Source organism: Pelophylax lessonae (assembly GCF_965119305.1).
Source record: "Pelophylax lessonae genome assembly, chromosome: 2".
NCBI lineage: Eukaryota > Metazoa > Chordata > Amphibia > Anura > Ranidae > Pelophylax > Pelophylax lessonae.
In genome coordinates, this window is record NC_138769.1 from 250343594 (window position 1) to 250364402 (window position 20809).

A 20809-nucleotide genomic window follows, 5' to 3' on the forward strand; every position below is an offset into this window, starting at 1 on the left:
ACACAATGCTTATCAATGTGTGATCGATTAGCTTGAAACATAAAAATGACAGCATTGTACAGAACTTGAAGTGATTGTAAAGGGAATATATATATATATATATATATATATATATATATATATATATATATATATATATATATATATATATAATATATATATATATATACATACACATACATACACATATATATATATATATATATTTTTTTTTGTGATTGTAAAGTTAATATATATATATTTTATATTTTTTAATAACATGTCATACTTGCCTGCTCTGTGCAGTGGTTTTGCACAGAGCTGCCCCGATCCTCCTTTTCTCGAGTCCCCCACCAGCACACTTCTTGCTCCCCCTCATCCCTGCTGAGTGCCCCAATAGCAAGCCTCTTGCTATGGGGGTACTCATATGGGCTTGCTCCCAAGCCCTGCTCTGTGTGTCCATTCACACAGGAAATGCTGCTCAGACCCGCCTCACTCCCTCCTCACTAGTTGTGATTGACAGCAGCAGGAGCCAAATGCTGCATTTGAGCCAGTGAAGCAGAGAAAAAGAGCAGCGATGCTGCTCTCGTTCACATTGACAGCGGACTCAGGTAGGTATAAGGCAGTGCTGTGGGGGGGGAGCCTTTTCTTTATGCAGTTTCATTGCAATTAAATATAATGAAACATCTCGCCATGCATTTTGATTCAGTTTCACATGCACTTACTTGCAGGAAAAAGAGAAAAGTTGACTTAATTGCCCAATCCCCTCGCTGCACACTTTTGCTTGCATGCTGCTCTATTCAGTCATTGGAGTGAAGAGAAAAAGTAAAATCTTTGACCAAAATGACTTGAGCTTCACGGTTTTTTATTTTCTTCTTTGCCCCAGAGGTAATAAAGGATCCACTCATTCCTATATTACAGCACTCAGGCCTCGTGACTGGCTGCTTAGGACCCCAGCAATGTATTGTGGAAGGAAGAGAAAAGAGCTGCATGCTTTCTCATATACAGAAGTAGCAGGTGCTTTACTCTGTCTGAATAGAACAGAGTGAACAGAAGGGGAGTATAGGCAAGGACTTGGGGGTGGAGCTCTGCAAATAAAGTGGACCCCCTCCAAAAAAAAAACCTAAAAATTAAGTAGAGCATGTGACATCAAATTCCAAAGCTTTAAATTGTAAGCCTTCCTTTTTAACTCTCCTGGTTTAATGAAGTACTGGTGACATACCAGGGCTACATCACCAGTGCATTCCAGGGAGATCTCATTTCTAAGGGGGTCATCTGCACACTGGGAATGTTACATCACCAGTGCCTTCCAGGGAGATTTCATTTCTAAAGGGTCATCTGCACCCTGGGAGTGCTACATCACCAGTGCTTTCTAGGGATATATCTCATTTCTAAAGGGTCATCTGCACCCTGGGAGTGCTACATCACCAGTGCTTTCCAGAGAAATCTAATTTCTAAAGGGTCACCTGCACCCTGGGAGTGCTACATCACCAGTGCTTTCCAGAGAAATCTCATTTCTAAAGGGTCATCTGCACCCTGGGAGTGCTACATCACCAGTGCTTTCCAGAGAAATCTCATTTCTAAAGGGTCATCTGCACCCTGGGAATACTACATCACCAGTGCTTTCCAGGGAGTTCTCATTTCTAAAGGGTCTTTTCCCCCCCATTAGAGTGCTACATCAGCAGTGCTTTCCAGAGAGATCTCATTTCTAAAGGGTCAACTGCACCCTGGGAGTGCTACATCACCAGTGCTTTCCAGAGAAATCTAATTTCTAAAGGGTCATCTGCACCCCGGGAGTGCTACATCACCAGTGCTTTCCAGAGAGATCTCATTTCTAAAGGGTCATCTGCACCCTGGGAATACTACATCACCAGTGCTTTCCAGGGAGTTCTCATTTCTAAAGGGTCTTTTCCCCCCCCCATTAGAGTGCTACATCACCAGTGCTTTCCAGAGAGATCTCATTTCTAAAGGGTCATCTGCACCCTGGGAGTGCTACATCACCAGTGCTTTCCAGGGATATCATTTCTAAAGGGTCATCTGCACCCTGGGAGTACTACATCATCAGTACTTTCCAGAGAAATCTAATTTCTAAATGGTCACCTGCACCCTGGGAGTGCTACATCACCAGTGCTTTCCAGAGAAATCTCATTTCTAAAGGGTCATCTGCACCCTGGGAATACTACATCACCAGTGCTTTCCAGGGAGTTCTCATTTCTAAAGGGTCATCTGCACCCTGGGAGTGCTACATGACCAGTGCCTTCCAGGGAGTTCTCATTTCTAAAGGGTCTTTTCCCCCCCATTAGAGTGCTACATCAGCAGCGCTTTCCAGAGAGATCTCATTTCTAAAGGGTCATCTGCACCCTGGGAGTGCTACATGACCAGTGCCTTCCAGGGGGAATCTCATTTCTAAATGGTCATCTGCACCTTGGGTAGGCTACATCGAAAGTTCTTTCCAGGGAGATCTTGTTTCTAAACTGCCATCTTGCCATGTAACATTACACTAAAAAAAAAAAGAAAAAAAAAAGATATTTGCCGAAAAGGTTTTTTGGTAATAAATGCAGATGCGTGTAATATGGTGTGGCAGATGAGCAATATGAGGCGCAAATGTCATTGAAGGGCAGGCTGCTGACTTTTTTATTTTTATTTTTCAATATCGTCATGGTATTCTGACCTTCTGGAGGGGACAGACCACAGAGACTGGGGAAACAGTGCATGAGGGAGGTTAGTATCTATTACGAACATTATTAGTTTTAATATTCAAGTTGCATTATAGTAGTCAGATTTATTCAAAAGAGCGGAGGGTCCACTTTGAGTCCCATGCTTGGTCAAAGCAAAAGGTAACTTTAAGGTTGGATTCAGACTTTGCATGGAAAAATGCATCCAGTTTTGTGGGTTTTAATATCTTGTATTATTTATGACTTGCAATGAAGTGGGTTTAGTCTGTTCCAGTCCAAAACAAATACATTTAAAAAAATGGCTTGCTGGTCATGTAGTACACTGCATTAAGATGCAGTATGATGGACTTCATGTGTGTTTTATTGCCCTACCATTCATTTAGTTACAGTATATGAATGGGGGTTAATTGACCTGCATGACATTGCTATGCTTTCTGCAATCTGAGTTCAGTGGATGCCCCTATTATACTGCAGTCTTAGAACTGATTAGATGTGGAAGCGGCCTAATTGTTTCTGTTTGCAGATGCCATTCAAGTATCACAGTGCTCCGTGGTAAAGTACATAATACTGGACTTTAAAAGTGACTTTTTCAAATTTATAATAACCTTGTAAAGAACTCAGTTGCTCCTTCTGGATCTCAAAGTCCTCCTGCAACTGCTCATTACAAGCCTGAAGTTCACTCCTCTCTTGCTGCAGAGTTAATAGGTGATTTTGTAGCTGCTGAAGTTGTACATCTTGATTTGTAACCCACTGAAATTAGAGACAAATATCACAACTTAAGAAATATTACTGTAATTCCCAGGATATCAGGTGCATGTACAGGTTTGTGATTTACATTTCTGTGGTGAAGGTAAAACCATGTTAAAATGATAACTGTGCATTCAGAGAAAGACCATTTATCTCTCTTGTACTCTAGATGAATATTTACATGGATCAGAGGGCCCCAACTTGCAGAAGTCACATTCCATACACTTCTATGTATAAAGAGACAGCCCCATAGAAGTCTATGCAGATCAACTGGATAGACACATTTTTTTTTTTTTAACACAATATTACAAAATATTTTTCCATCTAAATAAACTAATTGGCATATTGTAGCTACACAACCAATGTTGTCCTTAAAGTGGATGTAAACCTTATTCACAAAATCTGACCTATGCATATATAGCTGTAGTGTTTACCTATCTCTCTCCAAAGCCCCAAGTCCCTTGTCTTTCTGCGGCTCCGTTCTTCTGTAATCAGCATGACAACTTCCGACAAGTTCTCCGACACAGGAGATAAAAGCAGCTGGAAATTTGTGTTGGGGAAGAGCCAGATAAGCAGTGAGCTGGTCTATTCACAGCACAGCTCTGCAAGTTTGTTCATTCCCCTGCTCATTTGGAGAGGGAGGGGGGGTGCATTTTCTCCAATTAACTCACACACAGTGTATATGCCTAGACTCCCCTCCCACTGCTGAAACAGGAAAAAAAATTTGTAACACGATGTGCACTTTCTAAAGAATATAGAAAGCTGAAGACAGCAGATCTGCATGTAAAAAACTTGAGTAGGGAGATTTGTCTCATCTGTGTGTATGATCTGAGGCTGTTCACTTCACTTGGTATATGTGAAGGTTTTCATCCACTTTAATTAACTCGACTTAAGATGTATCCGAGATTGCTGTAAATGCGGTATGGATTTAGGGCATTAGAATCATTTGGTAATGAGGTCTCTTCAGGCATTTTTCTTTTTACTTTTACGGGTAGAGCTAAGAAGAGCCATTCTATCTTTCCCCTGCCTATGCCTGCTCAGTCAATTCCCATAGACCTCTATGATGCCATCTTTCAACCATTCGCTTAAAAAAAAAAAAAAAATCACTAATGGACATATCTGGCTTGCTAAGAAGATGATTTCAAATTTGGAATAACAAAAGCCACTACATTAGAAAGTACAGTATATTAGTCCTAACACAAGGGAAAGGCCCACTCCCAAAACATTTTTGGAATCAAATATTTAAAAGGGAAACTATAGTGGATGTTGGTCAATCTTTTTTTTTTTTTTTAAAGCTTTAAGATGGCCATAGACAGTTCGAATCTCACCCAGTTCATAAGATCCATGTATGGCCAGGCTAAGTGTACCCAAGTTGATCGATTGATCAATTTGGGTACAACCAGCCTGTCAGATTTTTCATGTGATTTTTGCCAGCAGCTATCGCCGCTAGCAATAATCACTGTGCGTTCTCCCAGTCGGGATGACTCCCACCGCCGGGAGAACACAATGGCTCCTCAGGGGGGATTCCAGAGCCAACACTGACTGTGTTGATGGGGGAATTGAGTTTCAGTAAAGAAAATTGCACCATCTATGGCAGGGCTTAAAACTAAGATATGGTTCAGTTTTAAACTACCTGTAAGACCTTTTGATAAAGCATTATGGTGCAAAATGCATTAAAAGCACACTGTTAGAACTGAGCTATAGAAATTATTAAATAAATCCTCAAGTGTTTGGATGTCACTGTATTATTTGGGAGTAGCTAAACAGGCTCATTTTTTTTTATATATTCTGCGGAGTGCATGTTCCCCCTACCTCTAACATATATTCAATAATCAATAAATGCACATAAAGTTGTTAACGTGGTTAAGATGAACACCAAAGAAACGGGCGCTTAGTAGTGAGGCTCTGACACAGCATGGGGGAGTCAAACTGCAATCATGGGGAAGACTAGACAATTCCGGCCTTCCAGCAATACCCCACAATCAAAACTGGGGTACGACGTACCAGAGCTGTTTAGAACGCAGCATATTGAGACATCAGAACCCTCACAAGGCTCCAGCTCTCTGTCTGCAACCATGACATGCTTTTTTACTGACCAGACAAGGGGGGAGTAGGCACTATAGTTACTCTGACTATAGAAGATGATTCAGCAAATGCCCAAGATGACAGACCTCCGTGCTACTGCAGCCAACATCGAAAATGTATTATCAGCTGTCATCTTAGACCTCTTAGAAGATCTTTGCTGACTGTCGTGGAGGAGGAAACTAAAACCCACAATGAATTCACTCTGCAGGAGGATTGTGTTCTCTGTTGCACAATGTTGGAAATTTGTGTTCTCCCTGCACAATGTTCTATTCACTTGAAGGCCAGGCCTCTTCTGGCACTTTTTGTTTACATGTAACAATCAGTATTTTTTGCTAGAAAATTTCTTAGAACCCCCAAACATTATATATAGTTTTAAAGCAGGAGCCCTAGAGAATAAATTGGTGGGTTTTCAATTTTTTGTTACACGGTATTTTCATAGCAGTTTTTCTGGGAAAAGTAAATAGTAGAATTACATTACCAATTTATTGGTAAAATTATTAAAAAAAAATGTTATGCTCAGTAAATAAATACCAAACGTGTCACGCTTTAAAATTGCGCACGCCTGTGCAACAGTAACAAACAACATAACTTTTACTAGCCACAGCCGACACTTTAAAAGCCTTTACAAGTTATCACAGGAGGTCTGGTGCTAGAATCACTGTCCATGATCGGACGTTCGTGGTGAGACCTCATGTGTGGGACGATCGCTGTTTGCGTGCTTGCGGAAAAGACGCGTGCGTTCGGGGGCACTTACATCTTTTTTTTTTTTTTTTTGTGCGTCATTTACATTTTCTTCTTTTTTTTATCGCTTTTATCGCTTTTATTGCTATCACAGAGAATGTAACCTTCCCTTGTGACAACAATAGGCATAGTGACCGGTACTCTTTTTGGAGAGATCTGGGGTTTTAAACACCCCATATCCCTCCTCTGCCTCTCTCCCTTTAAAAGAATTTGATTACACCAAGATCGGTGTGTTTTGAATAGTTTTGTTTTTTGAAAATGGCGCCGTTGACATCCGGTTCAACCGGAATTGATGTTGGGTCATTGCTTCCAGGTTATCATAGCCGGGAGCCAATCAAAGCCGGTCTGCGCTTTTTTAGGCTCTCCGATCAGTTTCCGGCTGTTCGACTGGCACTCCCAGCGAAACGGGAGATTCCGTTAAAGCAGCGGGAGAGGGAAGATGTAAAAGCAATTCAGCGTCTACTTAGCCGCTAGGATTGCTTGTATAAGAGAGCCGACCGTACCAGGAAGATGCCTGCAGAGGTCTGGGTACGTGACTGGTCCTCTAGTGGCTATTTCACATTGGTCCAGTAGAAGAACCAGACCAGAAACAATATGTATGTCAAGTCTCTGTTTAAAACCTGTTAAAAGGTTAGTTGGAAGTGCCCTCCCAAGGTGAGGAAACCTTCATTGAATTCTGGTAGCCGAACTCGGAAAAAAACATACAATTATGTTTCATTGGTATAATAAATATTTGTCAACAGGAGTGGGCTGTCTCCTAGCTTTTCTTTTAGGAACAGAAAGTGGCCTTTCTTAATATGAACAATTATACAACCCAGACACACACACAAACACACACACACACCCCAGGGAACAAAGATGCCATGCAATACATCCAAGATTATCTAGTTCCTAATGCACTCCCTGCCATCCAAGACACCCAAAAGTTCAAACAACCCATCACCTCCAAGGAATTTACCTTCGCATCAAAGCAGATAAAACAAGGCAAACGCCCCAGTGCTAAATAGTCTTAAGGCCTGTATTCACACAATCAGAAAATCATACGAAAAATACAGCTTTTCCATCGATCGCACGAAAATCTGATCATTAGTACAGAGCCAATAACAACAGTTCATGTGATATTATCTGATAAGTATGAACATTTTTCTCATACGGACACCAGATTGTACAATTTTCATTTATTTATTACAGTTGTTGTTGCAAAAAAAAAAAAAAAACACTACAACACATTACATAATTTCTGAATTTTTACTCTGTCATATGATAATTTTCAGAAATTTAGTAAACTCTTCATTTCCGATATGAGATTAGCACGCAAAAAAAAAAAATGGAGACCATTCACCCGATAATCTCATTGTGTGTACCAGGCATTATGCTACAATACTTTAATAGATTGGGTCATAGCATTGCCATGTGATTTGTTGTGGTGTTTAATTCTCTCATAGAGTCTATCTTGCCCTCCCCACATTTATTAGACGCGCATATTACTGTACTGCACAAGGTAAAAAAGACCCAACCCAAGTCACAAACTACTATCCAGTTTCGCTCTTAAGCGTGGATTTCAAGATATTTCCTAAGATTCTAGCTAACCACTTACGGGGCTTTTATTAAAATGTCTACAAGGTTTAAGGAGCAGAATAAATATATTATAGTCATCCCATATTTGTCTGTATTGAAAAAACTCAGAAGCATCTTTAACAAACATCGCATCCCTGTGTCTTTAGGCCCAGCAATAAACTGAGAAAAAAGCTTTAACATCCAAAAGACCCAACACCCAAACACAAGCAAAGTAATGGATATATACAGGGGAGTGTAGTGAGGAACGCAAAGATCTATACACAGATGGAAACCCTCCTCCACCCCAAACTCGCTCATCCATGTCCTTATGGACCTTGCTTTGTGCACTGGTCCAAATTATTTGGTGGAGGGGGGATTATGATGTGGGGGTGTATATCAGGGGTTGGGCCTGGCCCCTTAGTTCTAGTGAAGGGAACTCTAAGGCTCCATTAACACCATGGCGATCCAGAATGCCATGGTGTGAATGGAGCCTTAAGGTGTTAGTAAACCAAGACATTTTGGATAATTTCATGCTCCCAACTTTGTGGGAACAGTTTGGGGATGGTTCCTTCCTGCTCCAACATGACTGTGCACCAGTACACAAAGCAAGGTCCATATAGACATGGATGAGCGAGTTTGGGGTGAATGACCCCGACTGGCCAGCACAGAGTCCTCAACCCGATATAAAACCTTTGGTATCAATTAGAGTGGAAACTGCTAGCCAGGCCTTCTTGTCCAACAGCAGTGCCTGACCTCACAAATGCGCTTCTGGAAAAATGGTCAAACATTCCCATGGACTCACTCCTAAACCTTGTGGACAGTCTTCCCAGAAGAGTTGAAGCCATTATAGCTGCAAAGAGTGGGCCAACTGAATACTGAACCCTACGGACTAAGACTGGGATGCCATTAAAGGTTATTTCCATGTAAAGGAGTCCCAATACTTTTGACAATATAGTAGATGTAGAAAAATATAAAAGATATAATAAATGATGAGGGCGGAACACGCCTTCATGTTTTATAATAGCAAAAACCTTTTTTGTAGCACACAAGATTATTTTGGGATTTACCTTAAGCTTACTCTGCAGAACATTCATGTCGTTCTTCAGTTCACAGTGCTTGCTGCTAAGTTCAATCCAGTCTGCTTTCAGTTTTTCGTATTCTTCTTTCCACAGTTCACACTCGTCTGTTGATACTGCTAAGGACATCTGAAAGATAAGAATATCCATTCAGTTGGTAATAGAATGACTATGGTCATTCATTTAGTCACTACAGTGAGTTACAACAAGTTATAGTCCGATAAAACCACGTAAAAATAAACTTGCACATCATTATTTTGTATTTGTTTTTGGAGTTTTCCCATTTTAACAAAAGAATTTTGCTATAGTACACAAATGAAATGATTCAGAAAGCTCTCCATTGTATCCATGCCTTGGCTCACACATGCAAATCTTTGGTCAATTAGTACAAAATATAGCTCATCCTTTTAACTGGACTTTGGTAAATGCCCCAAGCCTCCATCAAATTTTACTACTCTGGTTCATTCTGTACATGTGCCCTGCAATATTCATTCAGCCCAATAGAAAGTTCTTACTTAGTTCCTCTCAAGTACAAACTTTTAAGATTAAATGAAAATGGGGTAGCTGGTAGCCTAAAAGTAAAAAAAAAAAGTAGTAAGGAGACAGATGGTGGAGCCCTATAAAAAAAGAAGAAGGAGGATCTTAGGTAGAATGTCTGTGTTTGTGCATGTGCTGAGCAATAAAGTTCATTTCACCCTTTGAATGTGGTGTGTGGCTCCAGGCTAAAGCATACCTATGATTTAAAACTTTGAATATTACAGTATATTCATTTTCACAATGTATTCCAATTGTTTCTAGCCTACTTCTGTTAATCTAAATGACCTTGAAGTTTGTAAATTTACTTTGTGAAGATCCCCACACATGTACTTCTGAAATGTGCAGTGCCGGTTCTACATTAAACTGCTCCCCGGGCGAGACTCCCTCCCGGGGGGCCCCCCCACCCCCCCCCCCCCCAAAAAAAATAACATGACAAAACTTCACATTTTGTACACACCACACGTTTTATTGTAGTAATACTATGTCATTCCGTAACAGACCAATTTTTGCAAAAAAAAATAAATAAATTAATAAATAAAACTGCTCATAACTTAAATATACTCTGTACAAACCAATATTATTTAAGAAAAAATATTTTAAATGATTAAGAATAATATACAAATAAAATATAGAATTATTCACACTAAAGAAAATTAAATTATTTCACTGCAGAACAGAAAACACAAACTGAAACTAAAATCTGACATTTCTGGCCTTTCTAGATGCAAAGTCATCAATAATGGCATCATATGAGATATGCTCCCCTACTGAATGATTAATGCTTATGACAGCAAGGCCAGTGAGCCGTTCCTGAGACATGGTTGACCTCAGGTATGTCTTGATTAACTTCAGTTTGGAAAAGCTCCTCTCTGCTTGAGCCACAGTCACTGGCAGGGTAAGTGCAATCCTGAGTGCAGTCCAAAAGTTGGGGTAGATCTCAGATAGATCCTTATCGTGCATGAAAGTGATAAGCTCAAGGAGGCTCATGGTTTTTGATGGCAGGTGAGGGAAGTTCTTGAATTCCTGCAAAAGCTCTCTACTGTCCAAATCAGAATGCCCTTCGAAGTGCAGTGTGGTACCTAGTGCATTGCACTGCTCTGCCAGCTCCTCATCTGCAAGACTAGGGAAATTTCTCAAAACCCCAAATTTGTTTTCCACATTTTCCAATGTAGTAAATCTCTCAGCGATGGTTGACAGGGCAGCATCAAGAACAACATTGAAGAATCCACTCTCCAACTTCCTAAGGGCACTGAAAGGCTCATCATGTGATTCATATGAGAAGTGGCGCTTTGTGGACCTCAGCCTTTTTTGTTTCAAAACAGCTTCCACATTCATTTCTTCACAAATGTCTTTGGCCGCCATCTGTGCAGTCACAAAGCCACTTGCCCTGATGGTTTGTATATTAGGCTTTTACTGGAATGAAGAATTCGGATGCGGTGGTTACCCTGGAAATTGCCAACATCCCTGGATATAGACTATTGCAAAAAGATCCCCTGGGGGTGGGACCAGAGCTTGAGTAGATTTTAACAACTTTTATTGATACAATCTTGAACATTCATAGAAAAAACGTGAAAATTGTTGTATACATAAATGGCAAACATGAAGTGATTAAAAACAGGTGGCCAAATAATACATCACAGATAAGAATGGCTGATATTTCTTGGAGCGAAGGGACCAAACGCGTTTCGGTTGGTAACCTTTCTCAGTGGTCCAGCAGAAAAAAATCTCAGACTAGAGATATAAAGCAAATTACAGTCATTAGAAAAAAGGCATAATAAAGGAAATGTTGCATATACAGACATTTACATCCATATTTTCTACAAGATGTCTGTTACACCCATATAGGGTCATCAAGCTTCATAGCGTAACTTCATATCAAAAAATGTTTACATACCTTGAAAAAACATCCTAAATGTGATGTGAGAAAGAGGGCCACAAAGCTTAAAAAACGAGGCCAGAGATGCCTCTGGCTTGTGCTATCGAAAAGATTCACCGGGTATCAACCTCTCCAGGTCTGTGTCTAGCCTTGAAACATAGTTTTATACCAATTGGAGTGTCTGGTGACAAAATATAGATGGCAGTATGAGACGAGGGGGATGCAACTACCCCACAAGAGACTCCCAAAACATGTCTAAAAAAGGCCTACAAGAGAGTCCAATCGCACACAAGACAAAACCTACTGTTTAAAAGTCAAACCAAAAAAATCGACTCTCCTGGTACCCTTCATGGAGAACCCCCAACATCAATCACGGATCATCACAAAGTACACGAAACAACATGACCGCGTCCAGAAAATTGTGAGCAAATTTTGGCACTTGCTCACGTGTGACCCCGTTTTGAGACCATTTGTAACACAAAAACCATCTATAACTTATCGCAAAACCCATTCTCTCAAAGATAAACTAGTCAAAAGTGAATTCACTGGAGAATTTAGATGTGACCCCTGCAAAAGGGCAGGGACCTTTAAATGTGGGGGCTGCAATATCTGTCAGTATATGTGCACACGCAAAGATATCAAATTACCCAATGGCTGTCCATACAAGCCTATACATTTTGCCAATTGCAAAACCGCAGGGGTAGTCTATCTCCTCCTCTGCGGCTGTGGATGTTTTTATGTGGGAAAAACAAAAAACGAATTTTTAAAACGGGCACAAAGGCACATCTCCAGCATGCGCTCATGTAACCCAGATCTCCCCCTAGGGAGACATGTACAGGGACTACACAATGGCATTTTTCCACAAGTCTCTTTTATTATCCTAGACCGCATACATCCCAGCAGCAGAGGAGGAGATTGGGACAAAACCCTACTACAACGCGAATCCAGGTGGATTCATACATTAAGGGCCACCATCCCCCCCGGTTTGAACGACAATATTAGTTTTAAACCATTTCTGGAGGGATTCACCTCAGGCAATTGGGAACCTTAACCGCTTGCCGACTGCGCACAGTATATTTACTGCGGCAGTCGGCCCCGGCCAGGCAGAGTGACGTAGGTCTACGTCGCTCGCCTGTCACTCCTTCCAGAGCCAATAGCGGGCGGGCGCGCGCCCGCCGAGGCGCGCGCCCGCCTCGGCTCGTTCACGGAGGAGTGCGGGAGTGTGACTGGCGGACCCGATGTCCGCCGGTCACACTACGATCGCCGCTACAGCGGGAGAAAGACAGAGCGGCTTGTGTAAACAAGCCACCTGTCAGTTCTCCCTGTGTAAAAGTGAAGATCAAACAGTTCTACTATGTAGAACTGTTGATCTTTGTTTTTACACTAGTAGCCATGTCCCTACACAGTTAGAATCACGCCCCTAGGACACACTTAACCCCTCCCTGTCCAATACTGTTAACCCCTTCCCTGCCAGTGTCATTTTTGCAGTAACAGTGCATATATATAGCACTGATTACTGCAGTAATGTCACTGGTACCCCCAAAAGTGTCAAAAATGTCAGTCAAGGGTCCGATCTGTCCGCCGCAATGTCGCAGTACCGCAAAAAAAATCGCAGATCGCCGCCATTACTCGTTAAAAAAAAAAACACCAAAAATGACAAAAATCTTTCCCTTTGTTAGTAAACGCGATAACTTTTGCGCAAACCAATCAAAATACGCTTTTTGCGATTTTTTTTACCAAACATAGGTAGCGTAAAACAAATTGGCCGAAAATTTTAAAAAATTTTGATTTTTACATTTTTTTTTGGGGGAATTTCATATAAAAAAAAGTGAAAAATATTGTTGTTTTTGCAAAAATTACGCTCTTTTTTTGTTTATAGCGCGTGATCAAAAAATCGCACAGGTGATCAAATACCACCAAAAGAAAGCTCTGTTTGTGGGAAAAAAAGGACGTGAAATTCGTTTAGGTACAGCGTCGCACGACCGCGCGATTGTCCGTTAAAGTCACGCAGTAAAAAATCGCAAAATAACCCCTGGTCTTTTAGCAGGAAAATCCTCCGGTGGTAAAGTGGTTAAAACTAATAAATTTCCCCTACTATTGGCCCTTTCTCTTTTTCCATCTGCCCCCATACATAACATTGCTATAGATCTTATCAGACTGCGTAACCATACCGTCCCCTCTGATCACTTATTACTAAACCCCATTGATATTTTATTTATTTCTTTTTTCTGTCTGCTGTTCCTTTAAATATTATTCTCAATATCCTGCGCCAAGTACTCTCCGCAACCATGACAGATAATTCGTTGTTGTTTCTGTTTCTCTTCTGTAACAATATTACTTATATTCACTTGTATTCACATGCCTGGGTTTTAGACTTTGATCAATGCAATACCTGCTATGCAACCATGTCTGCCTTGACCTATTGTTAAACATTATGTCTGTTCCTCCATCATGGATTTATGTGGGACGAGGTTGGGGTACTTCCTTTCCCATTTCCTTGACTCCCCACAGCGCACAAAGGGGCATGCCCACGCCCCTTACATTGACTAGACGGTGTCGGCATTGTTGACATCCGGCGGTCATATGGTGTGCGCTGGCGTGCCCGGAACGCACGCCGCGGTCCACGCTTTCTGTGGGCGGCGCCGGTGCGCTCCGGACACGGGGGATCACATCCGGCCTTGATGTGTGGGCGGGGTAGTCACACCCCCTAACACACTGCGCATGCGCCGGCGTCTTCTTATAGGGCGGACACTCGCATCCAGAGTGCGCACCGCCATTACTCAACACCGGATGGACACAAGGTAAGATCTGAGCAGGATGGAAACTCACCACTATGACACATTAGAACAACTTTGGACTACTTTATTCTGTGTATTCTTCTGGGTTCTTTACAAACTTACTGGCTGCTTCTTTCTGACATTTGGTGACAAGGTACAAGTTGACTATCTATACCAATGCACCCCATATGAACCTATATGAGTGCTTTGCATGCTTTGTACTAGACTGGCAAATGATTCAGATAAAATGACTGATATTGATCCATTTTTGCACTAAATCATATGCATTACAAAGCACCCATAAATACACACTGCACTGAGCGGTCCTAATGATTCTACACTTCCTATATCTACAACTGGCATTTTTTCCATTTTTTCTATCTCTATGTAGAATTATATCAATTTCTTATCAGCGACCCCTCCAACATTGAGGGGATTTCTGAAGTTCCACACATCTCTCATTTCTATTCCTATATGTTTCATGGTGGTGACAGTATCCATAGTTTCCTGTCTCACAATAAGGACCCTTGTGATGTCTGACCTACCTTATTCCTTGTGTCACATACAGGAACTCCCCCACAAAAGGAGACATATATTTATTGACTAGACTACCTTATCCCCCCTGTAGGGAATCAACGTTGGACACTCACTTTTACCGTATGTATACAACGTCAGAATACTGAATGACACCTATGATAGGCCTGGACACACAATATGGGCCACACTAACACCCATTAATATTCTATTTACAGACGCCGTAGAGTGTGGGCCACTCTTTAGGTGATCCTCGTGGGAGTCTCTTGTGGGGTAGTTGCATCCCCCTTGTCTCATACTGCCATCTATATTTTGTCACCAGACACTCCAATTGGTATAAAACTATGTTTCAAGGCTAGACACAGACTTGGAGGAGAGGTTGATACCCGGTGAATCTTTTCGATAGCACAAGCCAGAGGCATCTCTGGCCTTGTTTTTTAAGCTTTGTGGCCCTCTTTCTCACATCACATTTAGGATGTTTTTTCAAGGTATGTAAACATTTTTTGATATGAAGTTACGCTATGAAGCTTGATGACCCTATATGGGTGTAACAGACATCTTGTAGAAAATATGGATGTAAATATCTGTATATGCAACATTTCCTTATTATGCCTTTTTTCTAATGACTGTAATTTGCTTTATATCTATAGTCTGAGATTTTTTTCTGCTGGACCACTGAAAAAGGTTACCAACCGAAACGCGTCTGGTCCCTTCGCTCCTAGAAATCACAGCCATTCTTATCTGTGATGTATTATTTGGCCACCTGTTTTTAATCACTTCATGTTTGCCATTTATGTATACAACAATTTTCACGTTTTTTTCTATGAATGTTCAAGATTGTATCAATAAAAGTTGTTAAAATCTACTCAAGCTCTGGTCCTTGCCATTCAAAGTCCCACCCCCAGGGGATCTTTTTGCAATAGTTTAGGCTTTTACTGTTTTTTTTTTTTTTTTTTTTTTTAGCAAGGTAAGCATAGCATGCATCATAAGCAAGAAGGCTAACAACAAACCTTAAGAGTTAACGTTAGACCACTAATTAACACAATGACATGAATACCTTAATCATACAGAGAGAATATTGTTGCATACCTTTATCTTTTGCCCGTTTCTCCTCATCTTCTTTTCTTTTTTTCCTAAATTGGACACCTGACAGCTTTGGCCTTTTTCTCTCCATCGCTGTGTTTACTAAGTAATAGGCAATCAACAGATTTCCCATCCCCCAACGCTGTCACTCACGACCAGAAGTCAAGACTAAACCAATTCACCTCCACATCATAATCGTTTTTTATTACCTATTTTTATTCATTTCACACAATTAAATAATTTTAAAAAATGTGCAAATTATTGGTCTGTGTTTAAAATATTTTGAATGAAATGTGCGTTATTTGTAAGAAAGTCAGGTGTGTCACTGACATAGTTTAGCCCCCCTCCTTGTCCGCTTCCATTTGAGAGAGGTGAACTGTACTCTGCGCCTCCCCCCCCCCCCCGCTCCTTCAGCAGCAGGGGCGGCGCAGGTATCATAGATAATAGAAAGCCGCTTAGCGGCATAGATGATTTTTTTTTTTCCTCCAAGTTCGTGTGCCGCCCCCCACGTGTCATGAAAAAATGCCGCCCGGGCGGCTTCCCCGTTCGCCCATGCCTGAAACCGCCACTGGAAATGTGAATTCTGAATACATATTCATTATGCCTAGAATATAGATGCAGTGTCACTGAATTCACAGAGCCTTCTTTCTGAACTACTTAGGTGCTGTGTGGAGGAGTTTCATGACACATTGTCAGTATGGGAATCACTAATTGAAGCAGCAAGGAACCATGTAGTAGGAATGGTAAGTAAAGAGAACAAAAATGGCCAGCAGACAGGTAGTGCTCGGATTTTAACCACTTGCCGACCGCTCACGTTGAGGGTACTGCAAAGTGGCTCGTTATCGTCCAGCGACGTAGGATCCCGCCCCCGCTCAGCGGCGCGTGCGCCCCGCCGCAGGCTCACTCCCGCTGTATTCAGACACAGCGGGAGTCGGGCCAGGGGAGGAGAGGCGGTGATCACCGCCGCTCTTTCCTGATCATTGGGAATCGAGTGAGGAAATCCGCCCGCTTGTGTAAACAAAGCTGGCGGATCTCCTCTGTGACAGACAGTGACAGATTACAGGATTCAGCATAGCTGAACCTGCGATCTGTGTCTATGTCACACAACCCCCTCCCCCCACATGTCAGTAAGCATGAGGCATACATTTAACCCCTTGATCACCAATAAAGTTAACCCCTTCCCTGCCAGTGTCATTATTACAGTAACAGTGCATATTTATAGCACTGATTACTGTAGTAATGTCACTGGTACCCCCAAAAGTGTCAAAAATGTCAGTTAGGGGTCCGATCTGTCCGCCGCAATGTCGCAGTCCCGCAAAAAAAAAAAAAGAAAATTGCAGATCACCGCCATTACTAGTAAAAAAAAAATAAACAATAAAAATGACAAATCTTTCCCATAGTTAGTAAAACGCAATAACTTTTGCGCAAACCAATCAAAATACGCTTATTGTGATTTTTTTTTAACAAAAATATGTAGCAGAAAACAAATTGGCCTAAAATGTTAAAAAATTTTGATTTTTACATTTTTTGGGGAATGTTATATATCAGAATATAAAAAATATGGTTTATTTTTTCAAAATTGTCGCTCTTCTTTTTAAAAAATTGCACAGGTGACCAAATACCACCAAAAGAAAGCTCTATTTGTGGGGAAAAAAAGGACACCAATTTCGTTGGGTACAGCATCGCATGACCGCACAATTGTCCGTTAAAATAACGCAGTGCCGAATCGCAAAATATAGCCTGGTCAGGAAATGGGGTAAGATCTTCTGGTTTTAAAAAGGTTAAAAATACGCTCATTGAGAATTTTTTTGTCAAAGACATGTAGCTAAATACATTTTGGCCTAAATATATGACAAAAATTGAATATATTAGATATTTTTTAACTGTCAGAGTAGAAAATGTCAATTTTTTCGCAAAATTGTCGCTCTTTTTTTATTAATATCGCAAAAAATTAAAAGCGCAGAGGTGATCAAATACCACCATAAGGAAGCTCTGTTTGTGGGAAAAAAAGGACGTAAATTTCGTTTGGGTACAGGGTTGCATGACCGCGCAATTGTCAGTTAAATTTGCGCAGTGCCAAGTTGCAAAAAGTGGCCTGGACGTAAAGCAGGAAAATCCTCCGGTGGTAAATGTTCACCTTTCTGAACATGTTACAACCATATATTTAGGGTGCAACAATAACATTTTCAGCACCTGCCTGCTCTTCCCCAATCCCTCTCTTCCTTGTGGCATTAAGCCTCCAACGGCACATTTTTAAATCACGCCGCTATTTTTAATAATTGTGCGGTGTACACATACCACTGCTTTTCAAATTAACCCTTAAGTATTTTTAAGATATTGCAACAACATAAAATATATTCAGTTAGCCACAAGAGAGATATTGCTTACATTTTTTTACTTTCCTACTATTAGCTATAAGATTTAGAGATTTTTTTTAGAATGTCGTTCAACCCATGCACCCCGCCCGAATGGTTTATCTGTATATCCAAAATTGCAGAAATGGAAGTGCTCATCTGCATTACGAATGACTGCCCATCCAAATTCGCATCCACATGGACATGCTGGATACACTTCCAAACCACGGAGGCCTTCCGCCTGCCTAGTAGACCCTTCTCCAACATAGACTACCTCCTATACTTCTGGATCCTTTTCTATACATAGTTTGACATGACCACACGGATTGAACACCTTGCCAAAAACAACTTGCCGGAGGGACCTCCTGCTGAGTCCCCTGTCTGCTCCGCCCATACCCCTCATTCTTCTTTCCACCCCTTTTTCCCCTACTCCTATTCCCATCCCTTTTTTTTTTCTCTTCCTCTTGCACTCTCCCTCGCTCTCTCCCTCTCCCCCATATATGGTAGAAGCAATACTCCCTCCTGGAGCACCCTATTGCTAGGGAGAATTGGCCACTGTGTCACTTTCTACCCCTCACTAAACTTGTACCATGCTCTCCCCAACCTCTCGATGCGCATCACCTCTATCCTCCAGGAGCTTGGAACATGATGCCCTCTCTCCCCTTGACTCCCTCCTACTTTTCATTCCTTTTTTTTTTTTTTTTCAATCAATCTACTTTTCATTCCTTACAGCCATTCCCCCAATCTCCCTCTAATGTTATGTTACCTTACAACACATCATACGATAGATGCTGGATTACTTCCCTAATGTTACTTATTCTCCTAGATTTGTAATGATAATTACCTCCAACCATAAGCCTTAGATTTTTGCTGTAAATTGTACACTGAATACCATATATCTCCATTGCATTAACAGATAGGAGTCTAATTGATATATGGCTAATTTCTGTATGGAAACAACTGTAATTTTAATAAACTGTTTTTGAAAAAAAATAAATACAGTAAATGCAGTTATGGCATTTTTGTGCCTATTCTATAAAAATATAGGTTTTAGATAAATATTTCAAGCCATTATGCATGTTACAAACCTGAGTATTCTGAATATGTCTTTCCATGGCTATTTTGTCATCTGTTAATTTTTGAAGGGATTCTTTAGCCTTCTCTTCATACTTCTGTTTATTTTCTTCCATCTCTATCAAAATTTTTTTTACCCCTGTCTTTGGAAAGTTCTGTGAAGGCAGAATAAAATGGTACATTATATGTATGTATGTATATATATGTAGCATATCTTGGTAAAGTATACATAATTTCATCAAATACTGTGCTCTCATTTTAAATGAATAATAGCGAGACTAGTACTCCACATTTTCCAGTTAAGCAGGCCATAGACCGTTCCAAATCTTGGCTGCTTCGGCAGGAACTGGCTAAGATTCGAACCATGTATGGGCTGCCTGAATTACCCCAGTTGCCAGATTTTACATGCCCGTCTGTGTTATGGGGGAACCGAGCGAATTTCCTTCCTGTAACCCGTGGTTGCATGAAAGAAATGCACTCCATCTATGGCCTGGCCTTAGTTTGGAAACTTTTCTCACTAATATGATAACATAATGTTCTTTGACAGCAAAACAACCCATAGTCATTCTCCAAATATGGTCTGCAGGCTCTAAGCTTCTGTTTACAGCTGAAAAAGTTCTCATTTGCCAGTAGAGGTAGCTATTTAGGGAAAGGAAACCTGTGTTTGTTTGAATGTGTAGCTTTAAAAAAAATCTCCCAAAATTCCTTTAGCCGACGCTTGCAGTTTATGTGTTGCGTGCAGCTAAAAACTGTGCAAAGCTTAAAACGCACTATGCATGAAAAACTTGCATATAGTTTATTTATCCACACAGAAGGAGTATGTATACAAGGTTCTGGATGCTGTGGGATATAGTTGGGGCAGTACTTTGACAGTCTGCATCCAGAGCGCTGTGTGCAACACTCTAGGCAAATAATCCCTGCATGTTCTATTAAATGAGAACAGCTGCTAATACTTGCGGGTGCTCTCAGCCTCCAAATGCTTTGAATGGGACTTCCCATTTGCAGCTGTTCTCAGGAAACTGTGCTGGGTCTCCCACGGGAAAAGGTAGCTGGCCCCATATGCAAGTGTAAATGAAGCCTAAAGCCCCGTACACACGCGTCGATAATTGGCCGTGAATTTTCGCCCAACGTCCGATCGGCCGATTTTCGGCTTGTTAGTATGATGCTTCCGACAACCGACTCCGACTTTTCGGCCGAACAAAATCTGGTGTGCAGGCTATAAAATTTTTGTTGGCCGTCAACACAACGGCCGATTTTCCTTCAGTCAGTACAGATTTCGGCAGACAAAAATCTGATGAGCAAGACTGGGCATGCTCAGAGAAGAAAAAACACACGGAAAGTAAACCAGCACATGACATCACTTCTGAAGTAGATTTTTGTTGGCCGAGAAAATTTGTGTGCAGTCTAGGCACATTCCAACCAACAAAACACAACTCTGGACAAAAGACAGACGATCGGTCGGCCAATAATCGTTGCGTGTGTACGAGGCATTAGGCCTTGTCCACAGGGTGCAGTTTGTCCCGTTAAGTGTGAAAAAAATGGGCGTGGGTGGCTGGAAAGCAGAGGTGCAGCATACAGCCTGCTGCCAGCAGCCTGTTAAGATCAATGACAAGCTAAAAAATGCATCTGTACGTGGCTAGGTGCTGTTTCCAACGATAGTTGCACGTAGGACCATATTCGTTATTTTGAATGAAAGTTGCACGTAAGACCATAT

General features: G+C 41.2%; 1 protein-coding gene across 1 annotated transcript in view; it reads right to left on the reverse strand.

Moving 5' to 3' along the window:
* The window catches only part of TRAF3IP3 (TRAF3 interacting protein 3), a 175590-nt gene that overhangs the window by 27106 nt on the left and 127675 nt on the right, over positions 1–20809 (reverse strand). Inside the window, exons 9-11 of the mRNA XM_082245836.1 lie at positions 19110–19250; positions 8852–8989; positions 3260–3404 (exon numbers count right to left, since the gene is read on the reverse strand). Coding sequence (XP_082101962.1) covers positions 3260–3404; positions 8852–8989; positions 19110–19250 — 424 coding nt within the window. The remainder of the gene's footprint in view (positions 1–3259; positions 3405–8851; positions 8990–19109; positions 19251–20809) is intronic.